The sequence below is a fragment of the Macrotis lagotis genome, chromosome 5, assembly GCF_037893015.1.
Source record: "Macrotis lagotis isolate mMagLag1 chromosome 5, bilby.v1.9.chrom.fasta, whole genome shotgun sequence".
Classification (NCBI taxonomy): Eukaryota; Metazoa; Chordata; class Mammalia; order Peramelemorphia; family Peramelidae; genus Macrotis; species Macrotis lagotis.
In genome coordinates, this window is record NC_133662.1 from 6063031 (window position 1) to 6074442 (window position 11412).

An 11412-nucleotide genomic window follows, 5' to 3' on the forward strand; every position below is an offset into this window, starting at 1 on the left:
CTCCGAGCGGGCGGGCACCGGCGGGGGGGGGGGAGCGGAAAGGGAGGTGGGGGCGGAAAGGCGGGGAGGGGCTCGGGGCTCCGGCCGCAGAGCGACGGCAGCAGCCGCCGCGGCCCCGCCCGGAGCCAGGTCAGAGCCCCGCAGCCCCTGTGCGCCCCTCGGGGCGGGCCCCGAGTCCCCCGCCGGCCCCCGCACCAGGGGCGCCCCGCCCCCACGGCCCCCCCCCTGACGCCCCTCCTCGCTTGTGTCTTCCCAGGAGTTCCCATGGCTCGTCCCCGCTGACCCCCGGGCCTGGACCTCAGCCATGCTCCCCAGGCCCCTGCGGCTGCTGCTGGACGCGGGCGGGGCCTCCCCCGGGGGAGTCGTGCTGAGCGGCTTTAGGAGCCGGGACCCCGAAGGAGGCGGGGGCCCCGGGGTGGGCGGGGAGGAAGAGGAGGAGGAAGAAGAGGAAGAGGTGAGACGGGGGAGCCGGAGGGCGGCGTGTTCCTAGAGTCTGGAGCAGGCTCCTCTCCGCTTCTGACTCAGACCCCATCTCTCGGCTCTGGGTCCGCTCCGGCCTCTGCCTGCCTGCCTGTCTGTCTGTCTGCCTGTCTGTCTGTCTGCCTGTCTGCCTGCCTGCCTGTCTGCCTGTCTGCCTGTCTGCCTGTCTGTCTGCCTGTCTGCCTGTCTGTCTGTCTGTCTGTCTGTCTGCCTGTCTGTCTGCCTGTCTGTCTGCCTGCCTGCCTGTCTGTCTGCCTGCCTGTCTGTCTGTCTGTCTGTCTGCCTGTCTGTCTGTCTGCCTGTCTGTCTGTCTGCCTGTCTGCCTGCCTGCCTGTCTGCCTGTCTGCCTGTCTGCCTGTCTGTCTGCCTGTCTGCCTGTCTGTCTGCCTGCCTGTCTGTCTGCCTGTCTGTCTGTCTGCCTGTCTGCCTGTCTGCCTGCCTGTCTGCCTGTCTGTCTGCCTGCCTGTCTGTCTGCCTGTCTGCCTGTCTGTCTGCCTGTCTGTCTGCCTGTCTGCCTGTCTGTCTGCCTGTCTGCCTGTCTGTCTGCCTGTCTGCCTGCCTGCCTGTCTGCCTGTCTGCCTGTCTGTCTGCCTGTCTGCCTGTCTGTCTGCCTGCCTGTCTGCCTGCCTGCCTGCCTGTCTGCCTGTCTGTCTGCCTGCCTGCCTGTCTGCCTGCCTGCCTGTCTGCCTGCCTGTCTGCCTGTCTGCCTGTCTGCCTGCCTGTCTGCCTGTCTGCCTGCCTGTCTGTCTGCCTGTCTGCCTGTCTGTCTGCCTGCCTGCCTCTGTCTGCCTGTCTGCCTGTCTGTCTGTCTGCCTGCCTGTCTGCCTGTCTGCCTGTCTGCCTGCCTGTCTGTCTGCCTGCCTGTCTGTCTGTCTGTCTGCCTGTCTGCCTGCCTGTCTATCTGCCTCTCTGCCTGCCTGCCTGTCTGTCTGTCTGCCTGTCTGCCTGCCTGTCTGTCTGCCTGCCTGTCTGTCTGCCTGTCTGCCTGTCTGTCTGCCTGCCTGCCTGTCTGTCTGTCTGCCTCTGTCTGTCTGTCAGCCTGCCTGTCTGTCTGTCTGCCTGCCTGCCTGCCTGTCTGTCTGCCTGCCTGCCTGCCTGCCTGCCTGTCTGTCTGCCTGTCTGCCTGCCTGTCTGCCTGCCTGTCTGCCTGCCTGTCTGCCTGCCTGTCTGTCTGCCTGTCTGTCTGCCTGCCTGTCTGTCTGTCTGCCTGCCTGCCTGCCTGTCTGTCTGCCTGTCTGTCTGCCTGCCTGTCTGTCTGTCTGCCTGCCTGTCTGCCTGCCTGTCTGCCTGTCTGTCTGCCTGTCTGTCTGCCTGCCTGTCTGTCTGCCTGTCTGCCTGCCTGTCTGTCTGCCCTGCCTGTCTGTCTGCCTGTCTGCCCTGCCTGTCTGTCTGCCTGCCTGCCTGTCTGTCTACCCGTCTGTCTGCTTGACCACCTACCCGCCCGCCTGCCTGCCTGTCCCCGCCGGCTTCCCCTCCTGCTCCGACCTCCTCGGAGTCCATCTCTGTCCCTTTTCTGTCCCAGCAGGTGTGCTATCTGTCTCCCTTGTTGTTGTTTGGGGAGGAGGGGTTTGTTTCCACAGTAACCTGATCCTCTTGCTCTGGGATTGGGGAAGAAGCCCTCAGATTCGTGACCCCTCCCCTAGGCCGTGGAGGAAAGCCTAGGCTGGGGAAAGGCCAGGGAGCTTCCTCCCCTGGGAGGGCCTGGGCTTGGGAGCGGAGGTGGCGTGTGTGTCTAGGTGGGGGAGTGTCCTACGCCAGTTTCTCTAGGGACAGAAGGTGGTGGCCGGGGGCCGCGTGGGGCCCCGGGGCCTGCGCTCCCCGGTCCCAGGGCCGGGCTAGAGGGATGTGTGTCCTGCTGGGCTGGTTTTTCGGGATTGGGCGTGGGAGCGACTGGGGCCACGTGACCGTTGAGTCTTCTCCACCCCCTCTCCAGCTCCCAACTATCCCCACTTCCCCTTCTCCTTCCTGTCCTAGGATCGGAGCCGCTGCCTTGGGAAGGGGTCCTTGGGGGTCGAGAGGAGGGAGAGGCAGAGGACGTGGGGGGGGGCCCATTGGAAGATAAGGCTAAGGGGTCGGGGAGAGGGACAGGGCCGTTCCCTAGTCTGACACAGCTTTGTGGGGGGAAGTGGTATTAGAAGTGAAACTATGTAACTCAAGTTTCAGTTTCTTTCCCCCGAAATCCCCGTCTCAATATCTGTTGCTTTCTGTTCCTTTGCTTCTGACTTGCCATCGTTTTGGGGTTCTGCCCTGAGAGGGAAGGACCCCCAGGATCTGGGCTTGTGTACCCAGCCTACCGCTTCACTGCAGCCCCCCCCTCTTCGCCGGGCACTGAGGCGGCTTGGGGGGGGCTGCTTCATTCCCAAGGCAGGGGATGCAGGGTCTACAACCTCTCCCACTCCCCGAACACGCTGGTACTGCCCCCCTCCTCAGGTGATGGAGCAAACTTTGAGAGTGATAGGGGGATTATTGGGGAGGTAAGGAGGCAGAGCTGCCTAAAGAGGAGGGATGAGTTTGACTGCTCCCACCCCTTCCCTTTCCAGGCCCCTGTTTCTGTCTGGGATGAAGATGAGGATGGTGCGACCTTCACTGTCACCAGTCGTCAATATCGGCCTCTTGATCCCTTGGTGAGACCACCTTCTAGCTTTTACCTCTCTACCCTCCTATAATCTAATTTCCTGAAAATAGCATTGAAACTAGGGTGCAGATCTGGATTTTAGTCTCTCCTCTGAGGATGACTCTATTACTTTGAGCAAGAAACTCTTCTCTTTAAGCCTCTGTTGATTTCTTTATACCTCCAGCACCTAAGCCTCCCAAGGTCCCTGATGACTTTTCTGATCACCCTAGACCATTTGCTATCCCTTGAATGTAACAATTGTTTGACTGGATGAGTTCTGGGTTGGAGGAGGGGGCAGGGTAGAGTAAGTGAAGAATCAATGACCCCTTCCCCTCTTCTGCAGGCTCCTATGCCTCCTCCTCGCTCCTCCCGTCGACTTCGAGCTGGGACCTTATCTGCTCTGGTCAGACATCTGCTGGATGCCCGGACATCAGGGTCCGACGTGACCTTCATGCCAGCTTTTTTGGCCACCCACAGGGCATTCACCTCCACATCGACTGTACTGGCGCTGTTGGCTGACAGGTCAGGGGGGGGTTGGGGTTGTGTCTGATATAGTGTCTGAGGAGTCACCTGGCCAGAGGAACCAGAGGCCACCAGGTGTTTAGGGAGATGGACAGATGGACTCCTTCTTCCTTCCAGACTGGAAGCCCTGGAATCCAGTCTCAGTGATGATTTGGAGAGGACAAGAGGGTGAGTGACCCCTGAACCTTTGACCTCCTGATCCCACTCCACCCTAGCTATGGCTTGACCCCAGCTTGATTTCTTATACCTGGCTGATCCCCTTCCCCCCAGGTTAGCCATCTCTGTTCTATCAACTTGGCTGACCTCTCACCCTGAGGATTTTGGCTCTGAGGTCAGGGGTCAGCTTGACCGGCTTGAAAACTTCCTGCTACGGACAGGGGATGCAGCAGGGGAGGTTGTTGGGGGGGACATCGTTGATCTCATTCAAGACCTCCGATCCCGGGTGACCCTCCCAGTCCCTGACCCTCCTAAGCCCCTGGCCCCCCCTGGCGATTCCCCTGCTGACCCCACGGATGTCCTGGTGTTCCTCGCTGACCACTTGGCCGAGCAGCTGACCCTGCTGGATGCGGTGAGACCCTGACCTCCGACCTCTCTCATCCTCCCCTGAATGACCCATCACTAAATTTAGTCCTTTATTCCTGATCCTTCCATTGCTTCTGATCCTTCCCCCCATAACTATCCTTGTCCCCATCTTCGGTTTTTCCTACTGAACCCTGTCTATATCTGAATAAACTCCATGGAAACTGATTCATTGGCTATCTGAGGTCTCCAAACCCAAGATTACTGGAACATTGACCCTCACCTCTCCATGTCCCCTTCTCTTTGACTGTCTTCAACTGTAACCCTTGACCTCTCAATCTCTGACCTACCAGGAGCTGTTCCTCTCCTTGGTCCCTTCTCAGTGTCTGGGGGCAATATGGGGCCACAGAGACCGACCTGGTCATTCCCACCTCTGCCCTTCTGTCAGAGCCACAATTACTCAGTTCAACAAGGTGGCCGGTGCTGTGGTCAGCTCTGTCTTGGGGGCCACAGCATCTGGAGAGGGCCTTGAGGAAGTGAACATCCGGCCCCTCCGACCCCCTCAGAGGGCAAGGCTCCTGGAGAAATGGATCCGGGTGGCAGAGGTGAGATGATAGCTCCCAGAGTAAGAGGATGCAGCAAGAGGAGCAATAACTCAGGGGGTTGTAGAGATTTTCCTGGACTGAGGAATAGGAACAATTGGAGAATTCTGCATTCTAGACACAAGGAAAAATGACCTCTACCTTCCACTCTTAACCAGGAGTGCCGTCTTCTCCGGAATTTCTCATCTGTTTATGCTGTTGTGTCTGCCCTTCAGTCCAGTCCTGTGCACAGACTCCGGTTGGCCTGGGGAGAGATAGCCAGGTATCTGTGGGAAAGGTGTCAAATAGATGGAGGCGCAGATTTCTCATTTAGATTCATGAGAGAAAGTTGGACACATTTCTCTGAGAAAGAGAAGGTGGTTTTAGGGGATAGATTTTGAGGATTTTAGGAGGGTTGAAGATAAAGGGCTCTCAGTGTCTCTCCTTCTTCTAACTAGGGATAGCCTCCGTCTCTTCTCCAGCCTCTGTCAGATTTTCTCAGAAGAAGATAATTATTCCCAAAGCCGGGAGCTACTACTGCAGGTAATAACCCCTTACCTTCTTGTTCCTTTACCACTCCCTCCTAACCCCTCAAACGCCAATCTCCAAATCCCAACCTCCAATTCCCTCTGGAATTCTTCCCAGGCTATTTTGTTTCCTTCAGGAAGTGAAGGTGCCTTCCCCTTTGGAGTCAAGCACCAAGAAGCCGGTGAGAAATGTGCCACCTCAGGGAGGGGTGAGTACCTGATGAGTGGCAGTCACCTTGGGGGAGAGTAAGCAGGTCAGGTTGGAGAATAGGGACAGCATCCAAACAGAGATAGATGCTGTAGAGGGACTTTCCTCATCTGGGAAGGAATTCTCTATGCCATGGAAATCACAAGTCCAGTCTCTATCCCTCTCTGTAATGACACTTTCTTAGTATTGTGAGGAATATGTTTCGCAATTGGTAAAGCAGTAGAAATATGAATTTATTATCATCAGTATTATTAAGCAACAAAGTGATGCTGGGGCAAATGTTCTTTTCCAAAAATGGCAGTCAAGATGAGTGGGGAGGTAACTAAATTATGGTTCCTACCTCCTGTCTTCAGGGTGTGGTCCCATATCTTGGAACCTTTCTGAAGGATCTTGTGATGTTGGATGCAGCCTCCAGGAATGAGCTGGAGGTCAGTGTATCTGGCTAGAGTTGGGGGGAGGGTAGGACATCTGTGGTGACAAACTGGTCAGAGTGGCTTTGTTTATTTGGTTTTAATGTGTGGCTGGAGGTGGGGCAGGAATTAAGTTTTTAGAAAGCCAGATCAAAGTTTTCATTCTTCCATCTTCCTCCCTTTTTCCTCCACCAGAATGGTTATATCAACTTTGACAAGAGGAGAAAGGTAATGAGGAGGGGGCCTGGATGTCTAGGGATGGGGAGGGTGTTGGCCTTAGGTCTCCTCAGTCTCAGGAGTCCCTCATTCTTGGGGGGGCCTCCTACAGGAATTCTCTGTCCTGTCAGAGCTTAGACGTCTTCAAGATGAATGTCGAGGTTATCACCTCCACCCTGACCCTGATGTACAGCAGTGGCTGCAGGGACTCCATCCCCTGACAGAGGCTCAAAGGTGACTGACTTGGTTTCCCAAGGGTGATGGAAGTTTGAGGGATGGAAGAAGAGAGACTGGGTTAACAAAGGGAGATATTTGGGTTAGCAGGCTCTGACCCTTGTCCTTTGACCCTCCACCAGTCACCGTGTGTCTTGTGAAGTGGAACCACCCGGAGTCAGTGATCCCCCTGCTCCCCGGACGCTTCGGCCGACATTGGTCATCTCTCACTGGACAGAGTGAGAGGAGGATGGAGAGGATGGGGATTGGGGGAGGCTGCTTATATGGAATCACAAGAGTAGCCTCTAGAAGGGGTTGGTGGGGGGGAACCTCTCAGTTTTTCCCCCTCTAACCTATCTAGCTCTTTCCCACAGTGTACTGGGATCTGTTGGTGGTCCCACACCCTTTGTCTCCTGGGATCACCCTGGTCTGAAGGAGGATGGCACAAGCGCCTCTCCTGCCCCTTTGCTCACTAGACTCACCCAGGTGAGGCTCTGATCCTAGACCTCAGTGCCATCTATCTTCCCCATTCTTCTTCCTTTGACTTTATTATGTCTTATCTGTCCCCAGCACATGAAATGGCCATCTGTTTCCTCTTTGGACTCTGCTCTGGATGGGGCTCCTTCCTCCAACACTCCCAACGATCCTGGCTTCCTCTCCCCAACAGCCCACTCTCCCAGGCCACCCCGAGGTCACCGCCGCTCTGCGTCCTGTGGCTCTCCTCTTAGCAGTGGAGCAGGGGAGGGCACTTCCTTTGGAACAGGGTCTGGGAGTGGGCAGGGAAGTGGACCAGGGGCTTCTGAGTGTTGCATCATCCGTGTGCAGATGGAGCTCGGGGAGGATGGCAGTGTCTACAAGAGCATACTGGTGAGGGGAATTCAGACACTAATAGAGGGTTAAAGAGAAATGTGGAATGAGGTGACCCTGGTTGAGTCTGTCTGCTCTTAGGTTTTTGCCACCATTTTTACATTAGGTGTAATCCTTTATTGTGTTGACCATGTTGAATATTGGCAGACATCTGAGATATTCAGTGGCAATCACTGAATGATTGAACTCTGAAAGGTTGGGGGGGTATTGGGAACCAGAGCATTCTATGCTTTGGTATGAGTAGTCCAGTGGGGAACATGGTCATTATTTGGGATTTTCCTCTACACATTAGTGTGTTGGGTATGGAAGTTCATATTAGATTTGGATGTCAGTATCCAAATAGTCTGATTCTTTAATTGCTCTCCAGGTGACAAGCCAGGACAAGGTTCCAAGTGTTATCAGTTGTGTCCTGAAAAAAAATAACCGGGATCCAGCAGTAGCTGCAGAATACGAGTTGGTACAACTGCTACCAGGAGATCGAGGTCAGATATCAAAGGAGGGTTAAAAGACAAGGATACTTATAGAGAGAAGGGCTTGGTCACTGAGAACCTCAGTGATTTGGAGTGATTAATTCTACTTCTACATTTTGATCCTCTATCTTGTGATGATCATTCCAGAGCTGACCATTCCACTGTCAGCTAACGTCTTCTATGCCATGGATGGGGCCTCTCGTGATTTCCTGTTGAGACATCGGAGGCGACCCTCTTCAGTGACTCCAGGTCTCTCCAGTGGACCTGCTACCCCTGCAAATTCTCCTGGTGAAGGAGGAGGCTCCTTTCCCAGGATCAAGGCCACAGGACGTAAAATTGCCCGAGCCCTGTTCTGAGGAAACCATATCTTACAGAAGCCATGGTGACTATGTTGCGGAATATTAGCCATCTTAAATGGTGGTAGCCACGTTGATTTGGGACAGTCATTTTGATTGGTAGTCATGGTCAGAAACAGCCCAGAATGTTTACCTTGCAGCTGTTGGAAAGCCACTTTGGATTTCAATGGCTATTTTGGCAGGAATCATTTCTCATGGCACCTACCTTCTGAGTCTTGCCATCCTGTCACCCCTGACTCTTCCCTACTTGTCACACCCAGAATGCAGAGCCAGGGAAAGGCTTGAAAGGGGCATGGCCTAGAGGCTCTGAGTATCAGAAATGGGTGGAGGGGAAGAGAAAGAAGGTCTTAAAGGGGTACCCTTTCTCTCTGTGACTCCCCACCCCCAGGCAGGGACTCCAGTGCTGTGACACTAAAACAATAAACACACTACAAGATCCCAATTCATTCTTTCAGAATCTGTGCACCTCAGATACTCACAGGCCCAAGCTCAGGTTCATGCCAACTGCCATTTCCATTGAAGGGTTTCAATTGAAAGGGCTTAAAGAGTAATGTCCTAATTCCCCAAGAACTCATGTTTAACCCACCAGTTCCACAAATGCTAACATTGGGGCAGCTAGGTGGTGCAGTGGATAGAGTACTGGCTCTGGAGTTCAAATCTGACCTCAGACACTTAATAATTACCTAGTTGTGTGGCCTTGAGCAAGCCACTTAACCCCATTTGCCTTGCAAAAAAAAAAATGCTCTTCTACCTCCCATTTTCTGACTAGGGCCTTAAGTGTGTTGCTTTCCCTAGAATCATCCAATCTTGGATTTCTGATCTCACAAACCCAAAATTCACTGGCTGAATACCAAATAGCTCTCTTAGCTGCAAATATGAAAAAGAGAGTCTTAAGTACAAGCTATGAAGAGAGAATATACAACTAATAGAACTTATGATTCTAAAAAGTAGTATAAACTAAAAGTTTTAAAAAAATTCAATTCAAATTTCTGGATCACAGAGCATGGCAGTTTATTTGAGTAGCTAAGGATATTTGGACATAACAGTGTACATACCTTGTTACCATATATACCTGTAGACTTCTCCTAAAGTGGTCTTAGATAACCTTTCAGTTCAAGGATAAGGTAGCAGAAAGTATTCAAGTTAAAATCAGTGGACCTATGAAAATTCATTTAACACCTCTCCCAATCCCTCCACCCCCCCACTCCCTACTGTTAAAAATGGATGAGATATGCACCAATTCTCATGATTTTTGAGGTCTATTTTTCTTTTTAAGTGATCAAAAAAATGTCTTTACCTCTACCCTCAGGCTATAATATAGATGCCTCTGTTCCTCTTGCATAGGGCTTCATACTTCTATATGAACTTAAAGTCTGACAATGCTAGCTATCATATCAGAATGAAGAGTTGAGGGCATGGGTAAAATAAATGGATGTTATTCTTAAGTTTGCAATTTAAACTTCTAACCAGATTTAGGATCCTTATTTACTAGGAAAGAAATGAGTTTGAATGGAAAGAACTGAAATAAAACTGTTTGGTAAGAAGACTGAAACCGTCTCTGGGAGGTGGAAGAAGGAAAGCCGGAAGATAGATGAAAGTAATGTAATGGGGTGTTTAGAAAACAAGACCAGGATCAGGTAACTCCACATTTTATTTGCCACAGCACAGGTAACCCATAGTCTTTCCCTACTTTATTCTGTCCCCAACCAGAGAGGTCAAGCTTTTCCCACAGACCCTGCCTTGGCAGCCTGAGCACGCTGGAACTCCTGCTGTAACTGAGCCAGGGCCTCACGTTGTTTTTCAGATTGTTTCTCCAGGTCTCGAAGCTGAGATTCATATCGTTTACTAGAAATGGGGGAAACACAAAAAATAATCATACTGATTGCTTCACAAGTTTGTTGAGGGAAAAAAAGGGTTGAAACAACATTACAGCAGTTGATCAGTAAACTAATGAGTGATCAATGTGACTTATTGCTGGGAATAGCTGGAATTAATAGGCAGACAAGAAAAGAAGAAATGAATAAAGAAGTTGAAATATGTAAAAATGAAATGATATGAAAATTACATTGATATAGGATAGAGGCAAATGTGGTAGTGGGGAGGGATGGGAGTGTGGGTGAAAAAGGGAGGATAATGCTTACATCTCTGCTGTGATATAGTCCAGTCTCTTGCCCACGGTAGCTCGAGCTTCCCCCAGTTCCTGTTTGACCAATACTGGGCCCAAAAGCTTAAATACCACATTGGATCCATCCAATAAAGCTAATTCCTGGGAATGGAGAAAAATAGCTGGGAGATACAAAATACCTAGATATTCCTAAATTGCTCCTGAACACCTGTAAACCCAGTTTCTCACCTCTTTCACGATGTTATTTTCTGTCAGTTGTGCCTCCAGCTTTTGCCGACTAGACATAGACTTACTTAAGTCTGGGGTGAGAACAAATGGGAAAAGAAAGAAAGAAAGGAAAAAACTGGATAATTATAAACACCTCTAATCCCAATAAATCAAAGAAAGTTGTTTTGTGGATGGGGAAGGCACAGATGAAGTTAAATCACAGATTCTAGTGATGAAGCCATTTTAAACAATACTTTAAATTTTATATACAAAGCACTCACTCCCTTTGCTTCTCTAAACCATCATGGCCCCAGGAATGGAGGGCAGGAACGACAACCTCCAATTTACCGATAAAAAGAAGCTTGGATGGGGGAGATGACATACCCAACCTGACACACCAGCTGCTGACAAGTCTTCAACTTTTTGGTTAATTTTTTTTACCCCCCTTCAGGAGGAGGGAATTAAGGCATTCCTTGAGTATTCCCTCAGAGGGCTTTCTGAATGGCTAGCAGTCTGGGTGGCCGTCCGCCCAGCTAACTCTGCGCCCCTCCTCACTCACCCTTTTGTAGCTGTTGATACTTCTCCAACTCCCCTTGAAGCTTTTTCTGAATCACCTCCGCCATGGCGTGGAGAAGGGCCTGGGGATTCCCGGGAGAGTGTCACAGAGCCCCGTGCCGGCTCCGGCTCGCCTGGGCCCCAACCTCCAGATCCGCCCAAAGCCCCCGAGCCACCCAGCCTGCCCTTACTTTCTCCAATCACAAGTCGGGAATCCGGAAGTGAATAGGGAACGCTGGGAAAACAAAGAGGCACATGGCGAGCGACGAGCTAAGATATAAGGCACGCCGGGAAATGTAGTTCCGACAGCGCTACACCAAGGCGGAACCGCCGGAAGGACCGGTCCCTTGAACGGATTCGGTGGCGAAACGGCAGTCTAAAGAAAATACAAGACAGTCTTGTTGTCGATTCTAGACTCTCCCCGGTGCCGCCAGGTTCATCCTTCAAGATTATTGCTCATCTTTTATTCACATGCCATCCGCAGATACAGCCTTAGCCAACAAGGCTTCCGGAAGACCCGGATTGGTCGCTGGTCTTCGGGC

General features: G+C 52.0%; 2 protein-coding genes across 3 annotated transcripts; one reads left to right on the top strand and one right to left on the bottom strand.

Annotated features, from left to right (window-relative positions):
* The first annotated feature begins 285 nt into the window (after positions 1 to 285).
* Positions 286 to 11110, top strand: RGL2 (ral guanine nucleotide dissociation stimulator like 2). Of its 2 annotated transcripts, none has more exons than XM_074236579.1 (17): positions 286 to 454; positions 3021 to 3104; positions 3438 to 3616; positions 3734 to 3784; positions 3887 to 4184; positions 4489 to 4740; positions 4896 to 4999; positions 5175 to 5259; positions 5381 to 5452; positions 5805 to 5879; positions 6057 to 6089; positions 6190 to 6311; positions 6434 to 6529; positions 6665 to 6776; positions 6861 to 7157; positions 7525 to 7639; positions 7775 to 11110. In XM_074236579.1, exons 1-17 carry the CDS (start codon positions 305 to 307, stop codon positions 7981 to 7983), a joined length of 2334 nt encoding a protein of 777 aa, XP_074092680.1. In that variant the 5' UTR covers positions 286 to 304; the 3' UTR covers positions 7984 to 11110. The 2 variants fall into 2 exon arrangements, with proteins under 2 accessions (XP_074092680.1, XP_074092681.1); XM_074236580.1 differs by lacking the exon at positions 286 to 454 and adding an exon at positions 2549 to 2910.
* PFDN6 (prefoldin subunit 6) lies at positions 9617 to 11330 on the bottom strand. Its single transcript, XM_074236596.1, has 4 exons — positions 10875 to 11330; positions 10337 to 10407; positions 10125 to 10249; positions 9617 to 9828 (listed from the first exon to the last, which is right to left on the bottom strand). Exons 1-4 carry the CDS (start codon positions 10936 to 10938, stop codon positions 9699 to 9701), a joined length of 390 nt encoding a protein of 129 aa, XP_074092697.1. The 5' UTR covers positions 10939 to 11330; the 3' UTR covers positions 9617 to 9698.
* Between the last annotated feature and the right edge of the window lie 82 nt (positions 11331 to 11412).

Bases quoted from the DNA above. Each gene is read 5' to 3' on its own strand.
- PFDN6 (XM_074236596.1), bottom strand. From the start codon at position 10,938: ATGGCGGAGGTGATTCAGAAAAAGCTTCAAGGGGAGTTGGAGAAGTAT. The intron at 10,250-10,336 runs GTGAGAAACTGG...CTCCATTCCCAG, and splicing joins AAAATAACATCGTGAAAGAG to GAATTAGCTTTATTGGATGG. The intron at 9,829-10,124 runs GTAAGCATTATC...CCCCATTTCTAG, and splicing joins GACTATATCACAGCAGAGAT to TAAACGATATGAATCTCAGC.
- RGL2 (XM_074236579.1), top strand. From the start codon at position 305: ATGCTCCCCAGGCCCCTGCGGCTGCTGCTGGACGCGGGCGGGGCCTCC. The intron at 3,617-3,733 runs GTCAGGGGGGGG...TCTTCCTTCCAG, and splicing joins CTGGCGCTGTTGGCTGACAG to ACTGGAAGCCCTGGAATCCA. The intron at 5,453-5,804 runs GTGAGTACCTGA...TCCTGTCTTCAG, and splicing joins ATGTGCCACCTCAGGGAGGG to GGTGTGGTCCCATATCTTGG.